The following is a 25,564-nucleotide window of genomic DNA, read 5'->3' as shown; positions in this document are numbered from 1 at the left end:
TGGTTTTCTTACCACTGAGCCACAACGGGAACTCTAGCTAAAACTATTTCTGATTCATTTCTGGACTTCCCACCAGCAGTTTTGAGTTGAATGAGTTTTCTAAACTTACTTTCTTCTTTCCCTGTGAGATAATCTGTATCAGTTGTCATCAGTGGATCCATGGGCAGGGATTATATCAAGTTCAGTGTTTGTCATGGAACCCAGTATATAAGACAGTGCATATAAAAATAAGTCATCGCGTGTGTAGGAGTCACTATGTGCCATACAATTCTGAATGCTCAAATAGATTCACAATTTAATTCTCACAATGACCCAGTGAGATAGGTACTAATATTATTCCCATTTTGAAGATTAGAAAATTGAAACACAGGGAGTTCCTGTCGTGGCACTGTGGTTAATGAATCCGACTAGGAACCATGAGGTTGCGGGTTCGGTCCCTGCCCTTGCTCAGTGGGTTAACGATCCGGTGTTGCCGTGAGCTGTGGTGTAGGTTGCAGACGTGGCTCGGATCCTGCGTTGCTGTGGCTCTGGCATAGGCTGGCATCTGTAGCTCTGATTCCACCCCTATCCTGGGAATCTCCATGTGCCACAGGTGTGGCCCTAAAAAGAAAAAAAATTCCCTTGAGGGTCTAACACAGTAGACCCCTAGCCTGGGAACCTCCATATGCCGTGAGAGTGGCCCAATAAATGGCAAAAAATAAAAAAGAAAAAGAAAATTGAAACACAGGAAGTTTTGGCAACTTGCTAAAAGTCTTACAATTTATAAACAGTAGAAGTAGGATTCAAATCTAGGCATTTTGTCCCCAGTATCTGAACTCAATATCAAACTGCCTCTATGTTATACATATAACATAAAATAGGGGGCTGTCATTGATAATGATAATGCCTTCAGCAACAATGACAACAAACATTTGGAGGCCTGGTGGCATCTTCAGAGGAGAGTGAAGATGTTATGAGATCTTCTTCAACCAATGAAAATACACATTTCACAGTCTGAGACTTTACAGATGCTGATAGGGATGACACCCCAGTCCCTCCTTCCTCACTAGCTTGCCATTTTCAGATATACCAATTTCTTCATTATTATCCAAAAATAATGTTTTCCCTCTCTCACGGGCTAGGCTTAGAAAGCTCATAACTTCCTCCTCTAACCTCTCTTCAAACTGTTGTTCACTGATTCACTCAACAAACCAGGTACAAAGATTCATGAGACATAAGACATTCTGCCCTTCTGAAGCTACAGCCTACCTTACATCTGCACATAGATGACTATTGAGCATCTCAAACCCAACATGTTTAAAACTAACTCTCAAGGGAGTACCCTTTGTGGCTCAGCGGTTAAGGAACCTGACTAGGATCCATGAGGATGTGGGTTCAATTCCTGACCTCGCTCGGTGGGTTAAGGATCCTGAGCTGTTCCAGCGTTGCCCTGAGCTGTGGTGTAGGTCACAGACGTGGCTCAGATCTGGCATTGCTGTTGATGTAGGCCGGCAGCTACAACTCCGATTTAACCCATAGCCTGGGAACCTACATATTCCATGGGTGTGGCCATTAAAAACAACCAAACAAACAAAAACTAACCCTCAAGAGACCACTACTCCCAACCCCCCAAAAACAGCAGCTTCTGCAGTCTTCCTCATTTCCATTAATGGCCAAAACCTTCTCCAGTTGTTCCTACCAAAAATCCTGGAATCACCCTTGATTCCATTCTCTCTCATTCTACACCCAATCCCCGTGGAAGCCCAAATGACTCTATTATGAAACTGTACAAAGACTGTGCTCCCTTCTCCCCAGTCCTCTGGCCCTAGTCACCATCATCTCTCACCAGGATGACTAAAATGACTAAAAGAGTCTCTATTCCTGCTTCTGCCAGCAAGCCCCCCGCCCCCAACCAGCCATTTCTCAACACTGAAGCTAGAGAGATTCTTTTAAAACAAATCAGGGTAGTTGTGGTGTAGTAGTTAACGAATATGACTAGGAACCGTGAGGTTGCAGGTTCGATTCTTGGCTCCACTCAGTGGGTTAAGGATCCATTGTTGCTGTGAGCTGTGGTGTAGGTCGAAGACTCGGCTCAGATCCCATGTTGCTGTGGCTGTGGTGTAGGCCTCAGCTACAGCTCCAGTTCAACCCCTAGCCTGGGAACCTCCATATGCCACAGGTACAACCCTAAAAAGCAAAAAAAAAAACAACAGATGTGTCATTTAACTCCTCAAAACATTCAATGGCTTCTGTCTCACACTGATTGGAGCCCAAATCCCGGCTATGATCTATAAGACCCTACATGGTAACCACCCCCTCCCATTAATTATGTCCCCACCCCACCCCCAATGTGCTGGACTCCCATTTTAGGGCCTTTGCACTGTACAGAGAGGGAAGAAGAGCTTTGCAGGTGGAAGGATCATGAGCTTGCGCCCTCACCTTCTTCAAGTCTCTTAGAAATTATCTTAGCGGGAGCTTCCCTGTCCACCCAGCTGAAGTTTCAGGAATGTGCTTTTTCCCGCTTTACGTTTCCTCTTTAGCACTCCCTGGCACTTGATACACTCTGTACTTTACGTGTTTACCTTGCTCATTGTCTGCCCTTCCCACCAGAGGGCAAACATTTCTGCTGCTTTGTTCACTGTTGTGTTCGCTGCTGTATCCCTTTGCCTTGAACAAAACTTGGAATTTGCTGGGCATTCAGTAAATATCTGATGACGGCGCTGATGGGCGCCCTCAAGATGTGAACAACAGCCACTGCAGGCATTAAGAGAAAGGGGATCATGTCTGATGAGGGTAATCACAGAAATGTCAAGAAGGAGGTAGGGTCTGAGCTGGGCTCTTTAAAATGGGGAACCTTGGAGTTCCCTTCATGGCTCAGTGGTTAACAAACCCAACTAGTAACCATGAGGTTGTGGGTTCAATCCCTGGTCTCGCTCAGTGGGTTAAGGACTTGGTGTTGCCATGAGCTGTGGTGTAGGTCGCAGATGAGGCTCAGATCCCGAGTTGCTGTGGCTGTGGTGTGGGCTGGCAGCTGTAGCTCCGATTTGACCCCTAGTCTGGGAAGCTCCACATGCCACAAGTGTGTCCCTGAAAAGCAAAAAATAAAAAAATAAAAGGGAAATGTAGGGGGTGGGAGAGTCCAGCTGGGAGTGTATAACAGGAGCAGAACTCTGGAAGCAGGCACATGTAAGACCAGCGCCTGGAGGTACTGCACAGACCAGCGCCTGGAAGGGAGATTCCTAGAGGAAGAGAATGCCGAAGAGTTAGGCTAGGGCATTCTCAGTTAGAAGGCTCCTCATGCAACTCAAGGAACTCGGACGTGGTAGTTCAGGATTCCCCGTCAAATCTTCACTTCCCACTTCATTTGTCCAGGCCCTAATCATAGCTGGCTCCACAACCACAGCGTATCTAATACCTCTGTGGTGAGAGGGCATAAGCAAGGTACAATGGATTTCTCATCAGTCAGAGAGTAATACGTACTGACTACTTATTCACAGAACACGTGTTGCCATTTAACTCACTGTTGAGAAAGGCAGCTTTGACTCAAGACAGATATCTGGAGGCTGGGACCATGACTTTTAGCAATGCACATATTAGAGTTGTAAAAAAGCAATTTAAAAACAAATTGGGGGAGTTCCCGTTGTGGCTCAGTGGTTAATGAACCTGACTAGGAACCATGAGGTTGTGGGTTCGATCCCTGGTCTCACTCAGTGGGTTAAGGATCCGGTGTTGCCGTGAGCTGTGGTGTAGGTCGCAGACACAGCTCTGTGGCCCTGGAGTAGGCTGGCAGCTACAGCTCCGATTCGACCCCTAGCCTGGGAATCTCCATATGCCACGGGAGTGGCCCTAGAAAAGGCAAAAAAACAAACAAAAAAAATAAATAAAAATAAATAAAAACAAATTGGGTTTGGAGTTCCCGTCGTGGAACAGTGGAAACGAAGGGTCTGGCGTTGCCGTGACCTGTGGTGTAGGATGCAGACGTGGCTTGGATCTGACGTTGCTGTGGCTATAGCATAGGCCAGCAGCTGTAGCTCCAATTCAACCCCTAACCTGGCAACCTCCATATGCCATGGGTGCTGCCCTAAAAAGCAAAAAAAAAAAAAAAAAAAAGAAAGAAAGAAAGAAAAGAAAAACCACAAACAAACAAACAAACAAATTGGGTTTACTGTACAGCAGAAATTGGCAAAACACTGTAAATCAACTCTAATAAAAAAGGTTTTTTTAAAAAGAAAAATGACAAATTGGGGGGTTCCTTGGCAGCCTAGCAGATTAAGGATCCAGTGTTGTCACCACTGTGGCTTGGGTCACTACTGTGGTTCAGGTTCCATCCCTGGCCCCAGAACTTCTGCATGCCCATGGGCATGGCCAAAAAAAAAAAAAAAAGTTGGAATTCCCCTGATAGTATATTTTGATTTCCTTTTATTACCATTAGGTGTATATGTCTGAGCCTCAGTAACTTAGAAAGCCCCTGAACTAAGTATTGTCCCAAACCTTTAGGAAAACGTGATTTTGGAAGGGACATCCGTTTGAACATTTACTTCCAAACAGCTGATAGACAGTTCTCAACTATTAGACACTGTTGAACAATATCTTTCTTTGAAGCCACTCTTAGGTTAATAAGACTTTATAAAGAGAACTAGGGTATAGTACTGAGTACAGGTAAGTCAGCCACTCATTACTGATCCAAGAGGAACTGACTAGCCCCTTAACAATGTCTCCCTGAAATTAAAAAGCTATTCAGACGACATCAGGACAGCACTCTCCCCCACTGCCTGTTCCATTGAAGCCCATGTTCTTTCCACTCGGCCTAAAAGGAAACACTCAACATTTCCTGGTGACCCTCAAAAAGCAGACACCCAACGGCATGGCTGTAAATCTATCTTTTCCTGATATTTCTCGGTGCAAAATGCTGAGCGAAGGCCAAAGTGCTTGTTAAAGTAGAAACAGAAATCCAAACGGGAAAGCTGTGCGGCAGATGAAACAGTACGTGCAGCACCAGTTCTCCTGTGGAAATACATGAAGACCAAGCAAGTGAGAAAAGCAAAAGCTGTTTGTTCAGAGCCTGCTGTAGCAAGCGAGGCAGCCACCGTCATGAGTGTTTTTCAGAGACTCAGGGAAGTAGGAAAGTCTGACAGTGAAATGAAGGGAAGGCTGCAGGAGGTCTGCCCTGATTGGAGGCTTTTGGCCCTGGAAGCTGGAATCAGGCTGGCTAGAGGCAGGGCGTCCGATGTGATTGGTGGGGGGTGAATATTTGGCTTTCTTTGATTGGGTCTTTGTTGGAAGTGGAGACAAAATAGGTCAGCTGACAGTTATTAATCAAGTCCTGGCCATTTGGGGCTGATTGCTTTAGAAACTATTTTAGTCTGCTGGATTGTTGCTAGAGATAGCAACCTGACTCCCGAGAAGCCTGGTTGGCTTCCCTGGTGGTTTAGTGTCGACCATGGGTTGGTTTCCTAGGCAGCTGCTGCAGGCTGTGGGTCAGAATGCCCTGTCTATCGGTGGCCTGGCTACTGTCCCTTTACATACTCAGTCTCTCATTCCCAAGACGGTTGGCCATCTCCCACAGTTGCAAAGCTCCTCTTCAGACTCAGGCACACAATGCAGCTTCTCCTCACTCCTTCTTCCTCTGGCCAGACTGGGCCCCTCACACCTGGCCCAGCAATGCAGGCTCTTTTCTTTCTGAAATGGCCCTCCCCTCTTACCTTGTTTGACCAAGACTCTCCTCTGCACTCCTGTCCACTTTGCAGTCACCCCCTACCCCAGTGCAGACTCTGCTGACAAGCCCCTGGAACGCACCAGTTCCCATTCTCTCTCTGCAGTGTTTGCACGTCATTTGCTTATTTATGGGCACATGTACTTATTGTATGATATTAACATAAATTGCAGTGACTCTGTCTCCCAAGACTGTCCAGGGCCCTGGATAATGCCACAACAGAGAGCTGCTTAGTAAAATGTCCTGATGATTGGTGACCCGTGCTGTGCCTTAGGAAGGCAGAGAGCAATTTCAGTCAACAAGTCAGAAGAGTTTCATGTAACCTGCTTAACCTCAGGGGGGATCTTTTTCTACCAAGTCTTCTTTTTTCTTAAATTTAGAAATGTAGTAAAGGCATTTCAGAAATGTGTGCATCCTCCGTGTTTGGAAAAAAAAGTTTCCCTGCTGCTTGAGGAGTAGTAAATTTCTTATATATACATATTTATCCAGATACTAATTAATTAAATTCTCACTTTTGATAGCTATTAAACTAAAAGCCACATGGCAATAATTAGAATGAAATAGGCTTTCCACATTCATAATCCGAACAACAGAATACACTGGTTAAGCACGATAAAAGCTGATGCAACAGCATTTCATATGACAATGCTCCTTACCAAGACCCAGATCGATGCCTAGAACACCTCAGAACTTACAATTATCCACCATAAAAACCTCATATGGCATGAGTTTTTGTCCAGTTCCTGCTACTAGACTATAAATAAGTTCCATTCAATTCAAATAAGTGAAATCTGAAGAAGTCTGTCATAAAACTTTCAAATACTTACATGGTCAAAGTCAGTCACTGCTATTTTAAAATAGCAGTGATTCATGGACTAGAGTGCTCAGTAGAGATATTTGTCCAGTTTACCTGGGTCCAAATTCTGACATCAAAAAGAATGATCAGGAGGGCTTTTATTTGTAAACAGAAAATCTTAAAAGTATAAAATCACTCTGTTCATTCTATAAGTTTTGAGCCTTTGCTCTGAGATTATCTCCTCTGAAATGCTCCCCTGGGTACAGAAATCCATCACTTCCCTGGAACTCAGGGACCAGAAAGGATACAGATGATAAATACCACTTCTCATCTGCATCATGCTTCATGGTTTATAAATCAGCTCATATACAGTGAAGTCATGTGGACCACAAATTATGGGTGAGATGTAATCAAACATCTGTGGTGTTCTAGCTCTTAGAGGATATCAGTCATTATCAGGGTGTGGGACCGTCGTGGGAATTTACACAAGCTCTATGACCAGCCCATAAAATTGTATGCAGTCTAATAAAATGCCAATGGGCTTGTCTCCCTGGATCATATGACTGTGTTTCTTCCTACCTCCACCCAACGTCCCCCATAGAATAGGCCAGGTTATTGCCCCACATTACTAAGTAATAATACAGGACTTCCAAGTCACCTATGCTTGGCTTACTCCCTTCCCTGACCTAAAGAAAGATATTAACTTGAAGTTAATGCTGGAGACAACTCAGGCAATAGCCTGACTGCCCTCAGGAAATGAATCGTTCCCTTCTCCCACCTTCTAACCTCTAGTCCAACAGGCTTTTTAACATCCTGTGCTGGTTAGTTCTCTGCTCTTCGTGGCTGGGGCATCACTCTGAGCCATGCTCCCTTCACCAGCTGACTCCCTGCTTGGCTCTGCCAATAGGGGGCACTAGAGGGAGACTGGGGAGCTGCTTACAGTTCCCCAAGTGTGACAGGATCACACCCCACTTCTTCATCCTAGCTGCGACTGTTGGTTCCAGTAGCAGCAGTTGCTTCTAACACTTCCAGAGCCAGCCTGCTCAGCAACACCAGCATTAACTGGCCAGCATCCCCTCACTAGAGGTCTGAATGCCAGCTCCTCAGTCTCCCTTTCAAGCTTCTGAGGAACCAGGACCAACAGAGCAGGCTTTCCTCCAGCCCAGAGAGCTGAGTCAGGGCCTTGCTCCAAGCTTCCAAGCTTCCAAAATTCACAGCCTCTTACTTGTGTTAACCCAGCGGTAGGGGTGATCACTGTTTTCTATAAATCTTGCCTCTGTGACACCTCGGTGTTTCCTGTTTGTCTTTTTTCCTCCCTAATGCCTGGCTAGCCATCCTTTATATTAAGTTCCTTGTTAAAATGCCTGCTGAGATTTCTGTCTTCTGATTGGACTCGACCGATACAAGTCCAATAAAGGGAATCATTCAGTCTGGTTTCATGTCACAATTCTTTAAGAACATGGGTGCTGGCTGCTATCCCCCAGGAGGTCTGTATTTATCTTTATTAATTCATGCTCCAAGCACAGGGACTGGTCCTCAGTTTGAAAGAATCAGAATTGACTGTTAGCAAATAAAAACACATCGGTCCCTCACACATAGTGCCCCATGAGGAAAGAGACATCTGAGCCAGCATGACCACATAACTTGTGCCTGCCCCAGTTTCACAGATGCTGGAAGACCCAAAATTCCTGGATGGGACACATGGAAATAGTACAGCCAAGGGTCAGTATTTCCATTAGTTCCCCAAGCCCCAATTCCCATATGACACTGAAAATAGGGCCAGGTGACACCTGTACATGCAGTGCTTTGAGTTATAGGAAAGAACCCTAAGTTTAGGGAACCTGAATCTTTTATAATGTGCAGTAAGCATGTCTGCCTATGCTGAGAGACAACATCTCTTGTCAAGGCTGGCTGCTGTATGAAGATCCTTGAAAAGACAGTCCAGAAAAAAAAAGAAACAGAAGAGACCCTAAGAGAACTGTCTCCCAACCTTTATCTGAAGTTTGCATATAAACAGAGACTTAGAGCAAGGACAATTAGTTGGATAATTAAATTCCTTACATTTCCACACCAGTGATCCATGAGCAGGACCAAGAATGGGTGAGTAATTGGGGCCAGGGTCCCCCTTTCTTATTTAGTGCCATTATGTCTCTCTAAATCTAGATTTTTCTAAATTACGGGGTATCACTCCCTTTTCTCATTAACATAGAAGTAATGTGGGTAGATAGATATTGTTAGTCAAGCCTTGTTCTGGCCAGTAACTAAATCATCCAGTCCCTATAAAGTGAATGCACTGTCCAGATGTTACCCATTATGATTTAACTATATAGAGAGGACAGTCCAGTTTGCAAGTAAAATAGTCCTCCCCTTATCCCCAGGGTATATGTTTCAAGATTCCCAGTGGACGCCTGAAACCATGGATAATATGAAACCCTATAAATGCCATGTTTTTTCCTATAAACATATACATATGATGAAGTTTAATCTGTAAATTAGGCCAGTAAGAACTAAACAATAATAAAACAACAGTTATATCAGTATACTGTAATAGGAGTTCCCGTCATGGCTCAGTGGTTAATGAATCCGACTAGGAACCACAATGTTGTGGGTTCGATCCCTGGCCTCGCTCAGTGGGTTAAGGATCTTGCCTTGGCAGTGAGCAGTATTGTAGGGCACAGATACAGCTTGGATCCCACGTCGCTGTGGCTCAGGTGTAGGCTGGCAGCAACAACTCCAATTAGACTCCTAGCCTGGGAACCTCCATATGCCGCGGGTGCAGCTGTAGAAAAGACAAAAAAAATAAAAATAAAAAATCTATCTATCTATATATAGGTAGATATTAATAAATATATATATAGTAATTATATATGGTAATAAAATTTATGTGAACTTGGTCTTTCTCAAAGTATCTTATTGCACTGTACAAACCCTTACTCTTGTGATGATGTGAGATTCTGGTCCCAGGCAGGACAAAGTGGGACAGTGTGAGATTTCTTCACACTACCCAGAGCAGGGCACGATTTAAAACTTATGAATTATTTATTTTTGGAATTTTCCATTTAATATTTTTGGAATGCAGTTGACCACAGGTAACTGAAACCATGGGAGGTAAAACAGTGGAAAAGAGGGAACTGCTGTAGCTGGAAGTTACCTTACTCTCCCTGGGTACCACCCTTCCCCAATCCCAAAGACCACCTTAGAGATCTAGTTTGAGCATAAAATTGCTTTCTGCTGTTTTTCCTTAATATGGAACTAAGGAAATCTGTCTTCTATCTATAGCTACCTTTGCAGTAGCACTTTGGTTTTTGGATTCTTAGGAGAAAGGAATGCCCTAGATATCAGTAGACTAAGATTCTTGACCTCCTAGATCAATGTCAAATGTGAGATCACAGCTGATGCCTCACATATATAGGAACCAGTCAATAAATAATAGCTGTACTGTTAGGACTCTGACAAATAACAGAAACCGGGTACATTTGTGCAAAATAGGGAATTTATTATACAAATAACAGGGTGTCTTCTAGAAACTCACAGGCAGGAAAGCAGCCTCTCCGTTCATATAACATGACCCCATTCATGGCCATTCATTCAACTCCTATGTGCCAGGTACCCCGTGTTTGCAGCTGGAACATAATAGGAAACACAAACTGATACATTTTTTCTTTTTCTTTCTTTCTTTTTTTTTTTTTTTTACAGTGTTAAGTCCCAGAGTTTATAGTCTAGTAAAGAGAGAAAGATCAAATTATCACACAAGTAAATATAAAACTGCAACTTCGGCAATGCTGAGAAAGACAGGTACATAGTGTGAGCGTGTAAAAAAGGAGGACCTGACCTACTTGGGGAGGTCAGGGAAGGCTTTTCTGAGGAAGTGTAGACAGAGCAGAGGTCCAAGGTGAAGCAAGCAATGAGATGTGAGGGGAAAGGGAGGAGCATCCCGGGCCTGGAGAGGAGTCAAGGCCTCCTGGCAGGGGGATCGTGGCTGATGCTCCATGGCTGGAGAGCAGAGATTAGGAGCCCTGCCAAAGACCCCAGTAAAACAAGGGTCAAAGAATGGGAACTTTAGCCCAGATCCACACGCCTTGGCTATTTCCATTTCACTACCAAGGCACCCTTGCCAGCAATCATCTTTCCACTCAAAACTTTCCATAGGGATAGAGGTTCATCAGGTAATGCAAAGGATAAAAATAACCAAGTAGAACACACACACACACACACACACACACACACAAAGCTTAAGCCCCAGAAATTGCAAATCGTGCCACGCAATTCAGTTTGTTGTTCCCTGTTGAGTGTGACCAGTCAGGGACTAGGGAGTCTTGGGGATGGTCTCAGTCGTTAGTACACAAAGTGTGGGTCCTGGGCCAGCAGCAGCAGCAGCAGCTCCTGGGAACTTAAAAGAATTGCAAATCCTCAGGCCCCACCAAAGACCTATGAGTCAGAAACTTGGGAGGGAGACCCAGCAATCTGTATTTGAATAAGTAAGACATCCCATAGGGGTTTGTAAAAATACACAGTGGTCTGTCTCCATGTTCCCAAACCTGTCAGACCATCCCGATCACCTGAGGAACATGTTAACATTTCTGGGCTACATCCCCAAATCTACAAAAGTCAGAATCTCAAGGTAGGAACCAGTACTCCAATGATCAGCCTAGTGTGGGAGCCACTGGTCTATATCACAGTAATACACTGTTGCAGTTCCATTGTGGCTCAGCGGGTTAAGAACCTGACTAGTATCCATGAGAATGTGGGTTCAATCTCTGGCCTTGCTCATTGGGTTAAGGATCCCTCATCACTGTGGCCGTGGCATATAGGCTGGCAGCTGCAGCTCCGATTTGTCCCCTAGCTTGGGAACTTCCATATGGCACAGGTGCGGCCCTAAAAAGGAAGAAAAAAAGAAAGTAATACAGTATCTGACATACGAAGCAATTAGTTTTCAAATGCCATTTTTCCTTGCTTGGTAATTAAAGGCAATTAGGTACCACGAGCTCCATGAGCTAAATTCCATGCATAATTTGACTGATATCTTCTATCTTCTTGGCTCTTTGATTTTAAAACAGTGCCCTTCAAAGATTTATTTTGCTGTTATTATTATTTTTTGTTATTATTATTATTATTTTTTTAAGGAATATCTTCTTGTCTCAGTCTCACATCATCATATCCACCAAGAACCATAATCTAATAAGTGCTTACCAAATTCAAACCTTGTTATTGTAGTTGTGATCTAAAAATCTGTTCTTGAAAATGCCTCCAAGTTTCAAAATATTCAAAAGAAAAGCATGCAGCCTTGTAACACAAATATGTACCTAATCCAGAGCTTTTTCTTTTTCCTGCTTCTGCAAGGAAACAGATGTTCTATCATAGTGATTCTGCATTGTTTTAAATAAACATGGGAAGTAAATATGGGAAGAACTGAGACAATATTATGTCTAAAAACAAAAACCAGAAAATATTTCCAGGATTTCCTGTCATGGCTCAGTGGTTAACGAATCCGACTAGGAACCATGAGGTTTTGGGTTCGATCCCTGGCCTTGCTCAGTGGGTTAAGGATCCAGCGTTGCCGGGAGCTGTGGTGTAGGTCACAGTCGTGGCTTGGATCCCGCGTTGCTGTGGCTCTGTCTTGGGCCGGCGGCTACAGCTCCAATTAGACCCCTAGCCGGGGAAACTCCATATGCTGCAGAAGCAGCCCTAGAAATGGCAAAAAGACAAAAAAAAAAAAGAAAAAAAATTTCCAGAGCTGAAAGCGTCAATGTCATCCTAGATTCATTTTCAAGCAACAGAATTTTCAAGAATTTTCCCACCTTAGAATTCTTCCATTTCCTGGAATTTATGAAGTTTATCTGCAAATAATCTGGACTGGTTGACCGCAGATAATTTTACATGTGTTAGAAGCTCTCATGCAAAAGGATAACATGATTTACGTTCCTCGAGATACAAGAAGGCCACAGTCCAGTTTGAAAGGACAAAAAAAAAATGAATGGTCACTGTAACATAAAAAAGGCCCCAATCAGACTTCCCTGGTGGTGCAGGGGGTTAAGGATCCAGCATTGTCATCCTGCAGCTCAGGTTGGATCCCTGGCCCAGGAACTTCCATATGCCACAGAGTGGCCAAAATAAATTAATCAGTTAACTAATTAATTTAAAAAACAACTAAAAATAAGATAACTAAGAGACATAGCAACTAAATACAACATAGTATCCTGGGTTGAATAATCAAAAAGGACATTCTTGGAAAACAAGTAGAAGCCAAATAAAGCCTATAGTTTTATAAATTAAGTGAAATGCAAAAATAATCAGAAAAACAAATGACACAACTGCAAATATTTGACCCAGGAAATGGTGACATTCCTTGCTACAATGACCAGATGACGCTGCTGGAAACTAATGTGGAAACCTTCCCACAATGGATGAAAGGTCCTAAAATGAAGACATCCTATTTATCCAGGGTGTACTCAGACTTATTTATGTTGGCTGGGTTCAGAAGATCAATAGAAGACACTTGTTGCTCTCCTTATGAGAAGCCCCAGAAAGTGTTCCAAATGTGAGCCACAAAGTGGTGTCTCACAGGACACCCTGCATTGCAGGGCACAGTCCATGGCAAGGGCCATAAAGAACAGAACTTCAATTTGGCATCTTTTCTCGGTAGTCTGAGTGTCTGTCTTCATTACTCCATTTATTCACATTTACTGATTTTCTCCTCTTTGAATTTTGAGGAAGAAATAAATAATTTGTTCCCTAAGCCACTCCTAAGCTGCCTCCAGGTGTGCTAATAGGAGACTGCTCTGGAGCAAGTCTGCTTCTCCTCTTCGAGGACCACTCAGTCCTTTTCAGTCTTGTGTATCAGGAGAAGAATCACTAGGCAAAAGATGTAAATAAGGCAACTTTCAAATGCTAATTCAAAGTGTGAGCAGTGGAGGTGAGAAAACCATCAGAAGAAAAACTGCCCTGGCCTGTTTCATCGGTACAATTCTTCAGAGTGAGAGGATCATGTGGTAAGCAGAATGAATGACACATATTTTATCCCACATACTGAGGCGCATTACTAGTGAAATTTTAGGACTCCAAGCATAAAAAGGAAACTTTAAACGTTTTTCATGAGGGGGAAGAATAAATTTTTACCAATAAACAGAATCAGACTGGTGTCAGGAATAATGGATGCTAGCAACCATGTTGTAACTTGAAAATTCTGAAGGGATTTGATTTTGTTTTGTTTCATCTTTTGTCTTTTTTAGGGCCGCGCCTGTGGCATATGGAGGTTCCCACACTAGGGGTCTAATTAGAGCTACAGCTGCTGGCCTGCACCACAGCCACAGCCACGCCAGATCCGAGCCACGTCTGTGGCCTACACCAGAGCTCATGGCAATACCAGATCCTTAACCCACTGAGCGAGGCTAGGGATCGAACCCACAACCTCATGGTTCCTAGTTGGATTCTTTTCCGCTGCATCACAATGGGAACTCTGGAATTTGATTTTGGACCTAACAGCTTAAACTAATTTTTTGAAATTGAAATAAGGATTCAGCATTTAATTACTTGATGCTATGTTGCAGTAAACAAAACAAAACAAAAAAACTAACCCTAGGATGAAAGAAAAAGCAGTGAGAAGGAAAACAGTAAAACACAGATGTTTAAATAATGTTGCATGATGTCAAAACACACGCAAACCAAGATAATAGAGATTAATCTAAAACGAATCTCAAACTCACATGATTACACCAGCAGAGATGGGGGTGGGGATGTAAGAATGCTAAGGTAACTGACTTAATTGGGAGATGGAAGATATGGCTACTGATTAAATATAGAAGAAAAGGCTAGCCCCTAAAGGAACAGCAATAGGTTTATTTATTTCCCAAGTACTAGAAGAAAAAACAAGTAGAAAAAAATTAATTATCAATCAAGCCAATAAAATGATGAAATAAAAACAAGAAAGCACAATATACAGAAAATACAAAATAAGATGGCAGGAAATAGTTCATACATTTCAACAATTTCAATTATATGAATGGATTAAATTCCCCAGAGACTCTTGGGTTGCACTCCCCCAAAGCTGTTTTGACTTCATTGACTGGGAAAAACAGAAGTCAATGCAGAAAGTATTGAGGACAAAAAAGAATACTTCGGTTATAAATGGCACAACTTGGACTTCCCATCATGGCTTAGTGGAAACAAATCTAACTAGCATCTATGAGGATGCAGGTTCGACCCCTGGCCTTGCACAGTGGGTTAAGGATCCAGTGTTGCCGTGAGCTGTGGTGTAGTGAGCTGTAGTGTAGTTCACAGATGCAGCTCGGATCTGGCATTGCTGTGGCTGTGGTGTATGCCAGTGGCTGCAGCTCTGATTTGACTCCTAGCCTGGGAACCTCCATATGCTGTGGGTGTGGCCCTAAAAAGACAAAAAAAAAAAAAAAAAAAAAAAAAAAGGCACAACTCACCAAGAGTCACATAACGCTCTCACATCTCAGACATCAATTCATTACATGGACAGTAAGATAAGAATGTAGAACATCTGAACAATTAACAAGGTAAAACCAAAAAAGAACAAAGCACCCCTCTCCCCTGCCAGACTCAGAATATTTACGAACATTCACCATGCATTCCATAAAGCAGAAACCATACAGGTTATGCTCTATGTGCTTTGACATTGTAAACACACTTAAATAATCCCTGGGTTAAATATAAAAGCATCTGAAATTACCCATTAGAAATAAAAGATAGTCATCACAGCTTAAGACTGTCAGACACAGCCAAGGCAGTGCTCAGAGGAGCATTTTCAGTCTTTGATACATTTATTAGAAAACAAGAAAGACTGAAAATAAATCCTTGCACATATACCTTTGAGCAGTGACTGTCAACATCCCTGGAAACATGGTGATTCTCTGAAAGTGGTCCAGCAGCCTGTGAATTCATTTATGTATTTAAAGCCTATGGAATTTGCATGTAACCTGTGATAAAGCTGCAGAGTAGTAAAATCGTGAATATTGACTCAGTTTATAATATTGGTTACTTCATCCATCTTGAGATGAATTTGGTTAGAAGTCACATCTTTGAATAATGCAAAGCCTTATTCATTTTTCTATCTTTAATCCATTAAAGTATTATATGAATTGAATTAATTAATGAACTAGGCAGATAACTTTCTAAAATAATGGGGCTTATTGGAGAAATAGAGTAAAACAGAATAAAAAGGTCTGTATGGTGGTTATACGGCTGGGGAACACTGACCTCAATCTGAATTTTAATCTGTGATGTCACACGGTGTTATATGCCAGGTATTCTAGGATTCTGGATGGGATCTTAGAGATGTGGAGGAGCAAGAGGGCAGAGAGCTGCCATCACCTTTCTTGCTTTTCTTCTTAAAGGCGAGATTCATGGATTTCAGTCATCACGATGTCAGATAAAATTAATTTTCCGACTACAACAAGACACTAATTTAAAAAAAACCTCACCCCTTGGCGGTATGTCAAAAGAGCAGAGCTCTAGTGCTAGCCAGCAAAAATGGCTAGAATCTAAAACCAGAATTGCTGGTATTATCGGAGATTAAAAGAGCTCCATAGCTGTTATTTATTTAAAACATTTTTTAAAGTGCAATTACTATCTTTATGAGATGAATTTTAATTACTTAAACTGACATTAACATTATTTCACAAACTACTGTTTATGCTGTAAGAAATTAATTGAACTTCATCAAGTACTATACATACTTTTTCACAGGAAAAAAATTTTAAAAGGTCCCATTCTGAACCATACCCCAAAGAAGCACTTCAACTGAACTGAAACATACATAGAGGCCATATCTATAATATTTCAAGCAATCAATATTTGAGCAACTTAAGTGTCAATAGGTGAATTTCAACATGTCCTTTGAAATAAACCGTGAAAATTTAAATTTCAAGAACTTTTCATTGTATTAATTTGATCTGATTTATTTTTTAAATATCCCCTTTGCTACAGTTAAAGAGTGACTCTTCCCCTCTCATATTAAAAAAACAAAATGGCTATATTTCTCTCTCCTACCTATACTTTTGCTCAGTTTTTTTTTTCCTTTATTACTAAATCACTATCTTCAATTCTTTTTTTGTGTGTGTGTCTTTTTGGGGCCGCACCCACAGTATATGGAGGTTCCCAGGCTAGGGGTCAAATCAGAGCTGTAGGCACCGGCCTATGCCAGAGCCACAGGAATGCCAGATAGGAGCTGTGTCTGCCACCTACACCAACAGCTCATGGCAAAGCTGTATCCTCAACCCACTGAGCGAGGCCAGGGATCGAACCCACAACCTAGTGATTCCTAGTCGGATTCATTTCCACTGTGCCACAACGGGAACTCCACTATTTTCAATTCTTAAAGGCCCAAGAGCAAACTTCCTTACATGGGAGCAATAAATACAAATAAAAAGTGGAATTCTGCCAGCAAATATTATATATGATCCCAACAACACAGACAGTCTTAAAAATCAGTTATATATTTATTTGTATAGAGTCAAAGCAAAGACTTGAAAATCTGACATAATTACCATGAGGCTTACAATTTCATTACTAATCCAGTTTAAAAAAAAAAGTTCTCCTCCACAGAGTTGAGGAGGTTACTATTTTACATGCTTCAGTTATCTGTGCTAAAACGTCAGACACCTATTCATCTTTAGTTTTCGCAGAAGTAGTATTAAGTCCAAAAAAGTCTTTTTTGATGATATACCGAACACACTGCAAAATTACATTTCTTTCATGTCGAATGTCCGGAGCTAAAAGCTAAAAAACAACAAATAAAAAGATTAGCTGGTAAATAAAATACATCTAAGAAACATCTAAAATACTATGTGTGCCACCTTCTTTATATAAAGAACACAATAATAAAGATGTTTATATATTTACTAATTATTTTACTAAAAAACAATGCAAGAACGTTTCCTTTTAACCAAAACTATCTAGCTTTAAGCTCAAAAGTTCCCTCTGAGGTCCTCTCTAGGAGTATCAAGCAAGGGACAGGGAAAATAGGTTTAAAAGTCTCTAATTCTTTAATCTAAAAATCACATCCGACAGGAGCCTCCCAAACCCAACTCCATAAAGAGTATATAAATTGGTAGGGAGATATAGTAAATATAGTAATAATGAAAATAGCAGTAAGAAAAGCCACATTCCTGGGCTTTCCAAACTTTCTATTTTTGTGCTTATGTAATTGAAAGAAAGCTGAAAATCCCTGGTATCCAGACTACATAACCAAGGCATCACACATGATTCATAACGAAACTACTCATTTTATTTTCTGATGTCATTAATGTAGTTCAGAAACATCCACACAGGAACTTTCAGTGCAAAGGTGACTTAACCTACCACTTATACGGTAAACATTTTTAAAATGCAATCTGCTTTATATAGCACTGAAATTTACAAAATAGAACATTTTGGATCAATTTTATTAAGAAGCCGCTCTATCTACATGCAACAAAGAATGTAGTCTTAGAAGTCACAAAACACTTCAGCTACCGTAGAAACACTTATCTGACCAGGCAAAAGAGACTCTGCACAGAATGTCAACAGATAGTTTTACAATTCCACTAAAAATTTCTATCACTCTTAGACAGAAAAGTCTTGGATCTTTGAACACCTTCATATCCCTTACTTAGAATCAAAAGAGGCATTGCTTCTTCCTTACAATCTGAAGAAAAATCATAAATTTTTGAGCACATTATACTGGGAAAGAATAAAGCCAATAATGCACAAAATAAACACACAAAGCTCCTTTTGTCCCTTCAGCCTGCACTGTATTAGGCTGTGCTTTCAATGAAAACTTTAAAAAGGTCAGTACACTTCAATACATTATTTCTTTACCAACCACTTAAACCTAGAGTCTTTTATTTTAAGCGGTTTTGAAAACTGTAATTATTTCAGATTAACTGAATATCAGCTGTATTCTAAATGCCACTTTAGAAATAAGACACATAGATGACTCTCCAAGGAGCGTATGTCTCTGATAACGTTAAAACACACACACAGGTGCACACACGAGCCCAGAGGCTCCATCTTCATGACATGAGAAGACCACAAGATCAGAACATAAGAAAAGTCACTCACCATCTCCAGGAGATATGGATGGTGTGTTCTTGGTTCAAATAATGTTTGATAGTTGTGATGATTTTTTTTCTTCTTAGGATCTGTCTTTTTAAAATTTTTCTTTTGGCGCTCATATTTGGCTTCTGAGAAATTTCTAACAGTTGCTTTAACATCTTGACTTGGTTTCTCGGGAGTATTGCTATGAAGAACCTGGTCTTCTGCCAGAACGTCTGCTTCAGTCTTGATGGGAGCTTCTACATGTAATGAAAAAAAATAAACACAAAAATAAAAAAACAAATAAAAAAACCAGGCAACACTTCCCCAAATAACCCCCCAAACCATAAGAGTCCCCTCCCCCAGCCCTAATACTGGCTATGTATTAATTAAAAGGAACATGTACAATGTATTACAAAATTTTTCAAATTGGGAGTTATAACTGCCAAGAATTGAGGAAACTACCGCAAAGAGCTACAAAGAGTGATGCCTATGAAAGAAATAATACCAGATGGAAACTTGGATCCACACAAAGGAAGGAAGAGTGCCAGAAAAGTCAATATGTGGATAATTACAAAAGACCTTTTTTCTCATTTAAAAAAAGTTTAAAGATAATTGACCATTTAAAGCAAAAATAACAGTAACAATGCATGTGGGGTTTAGAACTAAAATCTAAGATAACGAAAGCACAGAGGAAAGGAAGAGGAAAATACAAGTACGTAGCTGTAAAATTCTTAAATTACAGGAGTACCTCATTTTACTGTGCTTTGATTTAATGTGCTTCACAGATTCAGAATTTTTTACAAATTGAAGGTTTGTGGCAACACTGAGCAAGGCTCACTTTGTGTCTCTGTGCCACATTTTGATGATTCTTTCAATATTTCAAACTTTCATTATTATTATATTTGTTATGGTGATCTGTGATCAGTCATCTCTGATGTTACTACTGTAATTGTTTGGGGTTGCCACAAACCACGCCATCTAAGACAACAAACTTGACTGATAAATGCTGCATATGTTCTGCCTGCTCCACCTACCTGCCTTGCCCACCCCTCTCCTCCTCTGGCCTCTCCACTCTCTGAGACACAATATTGAAATTAGGCCAATTAATAACCATACCACAGGGGCCCTTGAGTGTTCAAGTGAAAGGAAGGGTCATATGTCTTTCACTTTAGGAGTTCCCATCGTGGCACAGTGGTTAACGAATCCAACTAGGAACCATGAGGTTTCGGGTTCGATCCCTGGCCTCGCTCAGTGGGTTAAGGATCTGTTGTTCCGTGAGCTGTGGTGTAGGTCACAGACACGGCTCAGGTCCTGCGTTGCTGTGTCTCTGGCATCGGCTGGCGGCTACAGCTCCGATTCGACCTCTAGCCTGGGAACCTGCATATGCCATGGGAGCGGTCCTAGAAAAGGCAAAAAGACAAAAAAAAAAAAAAAAAAAAAGAAGTCTTTCACTTTAAATTGAAAACTAGAAATGATTAAGCTTAGGAAGGTTAGTCAAAAGCTGGGAAAGTCTGGAGGCTGGGCCTCTTGCACCAGTTAGCCAAGAGGTGAATGCAAAGGAAAAATTTTGGAAGGAATTAAAAGTGCTACTCCAGTGAACACAAGTGAAAAGAAAGCAAAACAGCCTTACTGCCAATACAGAGAAAATTTCAGTGATCTGGATAGAAAATCAAACCAGCTACAACATTCTCTTAAGTCAAAGTCTAATCCAGAGCAAAGCCCTAACTCTTTTCAGTTCTAGGAAGGCTGAGAGAAGTGAGGAAGCTGCAGAAGGAAGGTCTGAAACTAGCAGAGGCTGGTTGGTTTGTAAGGTTTAAGGAAAGAAGACATCTCTTTAACATAAAAGTACAAAGTGAAGTAGCAAGTGCTAATGTAGATGTTACAGCAAGTTATCCAGAAGATCTGGCTAAGATAATTAATGAAGGTGGCTACACTCAACAGCAGAGTTACTATGTAGATAAAACAGTCTCTACTGGAAGAAGATGCAACCTAGAACTTTCACAGGCAGAAAGCAGCCAATGTCTGGCTTTAAGCTTTAAAAGGACAGGCTGACTCTTGGGGGCTAATGTGACTGGGTTGGTGCCTTGAAGATGAAGTCAGCGCTCATTTACCACCCCTCAAACGCTATGGCCCTCAAGGGTTATGCTAAACTACTCTGCTTGTGCTCCATAAATGGAACAACAAAACCTGGATGACAGCTCATCTGTTTATAACATAGTTTACTGAATATTTTAAGCCTCCTGCTGAGATCTACTGCTCAAAAAAAAAAAAAAAAAAAAAGGTTGCTTTCAAAATATGACTGCTCACTGACAGCACACCTGGTCACCCAAGACCTCTGGTGGAGATGCACAGTGAGAGTCACATTATTTTCATGCCTGCTAACACAACAATCATTCTGCAGCCCATGGATCAAGGAGTAATTTCGAATTTCAAGTCTTATTATTTAAGACGTACATTCTCAAAGACTATAGCTTCCACACATAGTGATTCCTCTCATGGATCTGGGAACAGTCAATTGAAAACTTCCTGGAAAAGATTCACCACTGAGGTACCAGCAAAAACATTCATGGGAAGAGGTCAAAAGAGGAACATTAACAGGAATTTGGAAGAAGCTGATTCCAACCCTCATGTATTTAAGACTTCAATGGATTAAGTAACTGCAGATGTGGTGGAAATAGCAATTAGAAACAGAGCCTGAGGAATCCTCTTGTGGTGCAGAGGGTTAAGGATCTGGCGCTGTCTCTGCAGTGGCCTGGGTTCAATACCTGGCCTGGGAACTTCCACATGCAACAGGTGCAGCCAAAAAAAGAAAGAAAATCAATTATTTGTTTACACTGTAATGAGGTAGAGTGTAAGGAGGAAAAAAAGATTGAAAGAGTGAAAATCTATTAATTAGAAAGAGACAATACCCAATACCAAAAAAAAAAAAAAAAAAATCAACAACGCCTGAAGGTGGTTCCTTGAAAAGATTAATAAAATCAATAAACATCCAGCAAGATAATCTGATCAAGAAAAAGGGGGGGGGAACACTCTCAATTATTATAAGGAATCAAAGAGGGAACATCACTATAGTTCCTGCAGAAATCACAAGAAAACCATGAATAACATTATGCCAATAAATTTGACAATTTAGATGAAACAAATTCTTTTGAAAAACACAAATTACCAAATTTGGTTCAAGGAAAAACAGAAAATCTGAATAGTCCTATACCTATTAATGAAGTAATTCATAATTTAAAATCTTGCCCAAAAGAAAATGCCAGGTACAGATGGCTTCCTAAGGAATGAGGAACTGGGACCATTTATATTTTTCTTGAGGCTCACAACATTTTCCGGCATAGTATCATATTTTAATGTAATATTTATCAATCCTAACAAATTTAAAATATAGCCACTGACCTTTTTTAAACCTAAATCACTTTTTGCTTGGTGGCCTTTTGAATCAGTTTTCAATGGGAGGTCTCCCACTCATGGCCACACCCGTTTGAAGAAACAATTTGGGGGAGTGCAAAACTGTGGTTCTCATACGGCAAAAACATGTAAGACCCAGGATAGATAAACCTTTTAGATGGTATCTCACTGTTCAGAAAATGCTCACTTTATGTCCTTGGTTTATTGATTCCAAAGTCCCTCTGTGTCAATATCCTATCCTTCAGTCCAGAATTAACAGAGAAAGCTAGAAATCTGCTAGAGACCTGGATAGCTTAATAAAACTGAATTCAAACTACATAAAATAATTCTTAAGGCTTAGGAATGTAAAGCAAGGACAAAAGTCCTTAAGGCAGGGCAGTTTAGACAATCAGTCAAAATGAGTTCATTCAAAATCAAGAATGTCTTTCAGGAGATAACATCTTTTGTTATCTATTAAAAATGAAAAGCCTGCACATGCCACACGGAGAAAGACTGGAATGGAAGGCGATATAGCTGGCTTCTTTAGACGTTTACGTCTCTACGTCTCTAAGCCTAAGCTTTACATCAGCACTGCCACATACTAGCTTTGCAAACTTAGCCTCTCAGAGCTTAAGGGTCTTCCTTAAATGGAGCACTGGGACCTCAAAGATCCCTTCCAGTTTCCTTTCTTCCTTCTAATTTAAAAATAGTGGCAGCCTCAAAACAAAGACATGAGTATAAAAGCAATGAATGTTTTATCTTAGGAGAAAGAGAAGAAAGCGTTAGTACAACTTGTTTTTATGGGGTTCAGTAATCCAGTAAGAGCTTTCTTTGCTATCATTTGTCATAAACACAGCTGATAAGCAGGAAATATAATATGTGTTTAAAGAATAATTTCATCTTCATATCAGTGTATTGGAAACTAAAGAAATAGATACTGTTTTTCTTAAACTTAAAAAAAAAAAAGAAGAGGTGACCATCTGTTAAGAAATACTCTAATAAAGCCAAAGTAGTTTATATTTCAAAATTCAAGTAGCTTTTAACCAGCTACCACAGTTAACCTCAGCCCAATAAAAAAAGAAAAAAAATTCCTGTTACGGAGAGATCTAAACCTAACTTTCACATTAAAGCCCAACTCTTCCTTCTTCAACATATTCAAACTACACAAACACCGATTACCTGCAATGTAATCAACATTAAAAGTGCTGCCACCTTCATCCAATTACAGTCCAGACTTCCCTTCATCCTACATATTCACTTTTAAGACCCCGTGTTCTTAGCTTCAGGACTGTGATTACCTAGCTGAGATACATATTCATGAACTCTGTCTGTCACAGTTGGCAAAGCCTGGATAAAATGATCATGCCCAGACAGGTACACAGGCACAGCAGGACACAGGCTTATGCACTAAACAAATGCTGGATTACTGATAAAACCTTGGGTTAAGAATTGCCACAGTGGGGTTCCTGCCATGGTGCAGTGGGTTAAGAATCCAACTGCAGTGGCTTGGGTCACGGCAGAGGTGTGGCTTCGAGCCCAGCCTGGCCCAGTGGGTTAAAAGATCTGGTGTTGCTGTGGTGTAGGTTGCAGCTGCAACTCGGATTTAATCTCGGGCCTGTGAACTTCCATATGCTGTAGGTGTGGCCACTAAAAAAAAAAAAAAAAAAAAGAATTGCCACAATGCCAAGCCTACTTGCAGCTGTTTGAGGTGGCCCTAAAAGAGATGCCAGAAACTGAGGTGATTCATCATCATCTTTAAAGATAAGACAGTAACCTCAAGAATGTTAACTTCTCAGAAAGACTCTCAAAAGGATTCCATGGCTTCAACCTTTAAAATACAAGCTAATGCAACACAAGTATAGGATTACTGTGTTCTCCAAAAGAGGTAATTTATGTAAATGTGCTTCATAAAGAGCAATGTTGCATATACATGTAAGGAATTTTATCATCTTCTTTATCATAAAGGACCTCTTTCCATCTATCAAAGGTGCGAAACAAGTTAAGACAAGGGTTCTTGAGAGTAGTGAGAATGAATTAACCTTCTTTGCTGTATTTTTTAGAATTTTCTTTAATTTCATTAGTGGATATTATCTCTTTCCCTTCTTATTCTTTCATTTTATTTTTTCCCCTTTTCTCCTAAAGTAGTAACACATTTCCCTATTTCTCCCACTTCCCTTCATCCCACATCCCATGTTTACTTCAGAATCAAATGAAAAAGGAATTTGACAGTCAAAGACTGTGCAGGGCACATCTTATCCTCAGATACCTACCTACACATGAAAGGATAGTATTAATACATAGTATACATCAAAGGCAGAAAGCAAGGAAACAGAACAAACCTAACTGTAACAGCCACGCCATGACTTACCTTCTGGCTCACTCTCTGACCCCGAGAGGCTGCCATAGCTGCTCATGAGGGAGCACAGGGCTGGTGTCACTTCCTTGGGTATGACAGTACTTTGTGGTTTCTCCTCTTTATCAGACTCTGAAATAGAAAGAACGAAGAGTAAAACTGTACCAAAAGTACCTAAAGAAAGCTGACAGCCCCCCTTTCCCTCATATGTTAGTGAGAAGAAAGTAATTTCTGATCATTTCCTCAATCTTCCCAAAAATGATATCCAGGAGATGTGAAAAATTTCCCCTTAGTTTAAATCTTGATAGTCAGAGAAGCTATCTACAGGGGGACAAACAGAAGTTATTAAGGTAGTAGGAAGGCCAGAAATTTATTTAACTTTAATAGATTAGGATCACAGACTCTGAAAATTAGATTTAGAATAAATAAAATATAAAATATCCACCCTTTTTGTTGTTTTTAAGACTGGTTTAGAAGGCACAAATAATATTTCAACCATTCTATAAAGGTACAAAGAGTTATGCTAAAATGAATCTGCCCCCAATTTTTATTACTTAGAACTTCTAAGCCAAGCATGAGAATTCAGCGAATACTAAGAGCCTGCCAAAGGTAAAGTATTTGATCAGAGTCCAGCAAACCTAGTTGTAGCCCCAGGACACCATCTATTACATCTATTTTTGGCAGCTCTAACAATGTGTTACATCTATTCTAAACAACCAATAAAAGTAATGCCTGACTAAAGAATGAAGACCTAAGTAAGCTGTCTGTGTAACGAAACACTCAACCCACAACGGATGCGAAATGTTTCAAGACAGTATGTAATGGTTCACCAAGTCAGTGGAAGGGAAACCAAAACATGGCAGTAGGAAATGGAGTATTCTTTCATGTGAATATGGAACTACTACCTTCTAGGGGATGAATTTAAATCTTCTCCCACCAATCCACACTACCTAGCACCACCCCCCTCCAAAAACTGTGCCTTGTCAATTTTAAGCTAACTTATTAATGTTTCTCTTGAATTAATAAAGAGAACAGAAAATATGCTGTTTTATATATACAAATTACTAATGGATGAAACAGAATCTATAATAAAATTAGAATGGAGACTGTTCATCTCACTGTTTGAATGACGACATGCCAAACCGTAGTATTTCCTTGTAAAGACCCAAAGAGAGGTACCAAAAAGTATAGTAGAGTTGACTATATAATGCTCTTTAAAAGCATGAACTTATCTAATTCTTATGAGGAATCACTTTCAGGTGATGAAACCAAAATTCAAAGATTCTGAACTGGA

At 40.7% G+C, this 25,564-nt stretch overlaps 2 protein-coding genes across 2 annotated transcripts in view; one reads left to right on the top strand and one right to left on the bottom strand.

Annotated features, from left to right (window-relative positions):
• Nucleotides 1–25,564, top strand: part of LOC102159419 — a 41,628-nt gene that overhangs the window by 5,206 nt on the left and 10,858 nt on the right. The gene's annotated exons all lie outside the window — the stretch shown is intronic.
• Nucleotides 16,927–25,564, bottom strand: part of NUFIP1 (NUFIP1, FMR1 interacting protein 1) — a 35,268-nt gene continuing 26,630 nt past the window's right edge. The window contains exons 8-10 of the mRNA XM_001927425.5: nt 24,286–24,402; nt 18,552–18,784; nt 16,927–17,228 (exon numbers count right to left, since the gene is read on the bottom strand). Coding sequence (XP_001927460.2) covers nt 17,112–17,228; nt 18,552–18,784; nt 24,286–24,402 — 467 coding nt within the window. The 3' untranslated portion in view covers nt 16,927–17,111. The remainder of the gene's footprint in view (nt 17,229–18,551; nt 18,785–24,285; nt 24,403–25,564) is intronic.

This window comes from Sus scrofa, chromosome 11 (assembly GCF_000003025.6).
Source record: "Sus scrofa isolate TJ Tabasco breed Duroc chromosome 11, Sscrofa11.1, whole genome shotgun sequence".
NCBI lineage: Eukaryota > Metazoa > Chordata > Mammalia > Artiodactyla > Suidae > Sus > Sus scrofa.
Note: the sequence above shows the minus strand (reverse complement) of the source record. Positions and strands in the feature narration are given on the sequence as shown.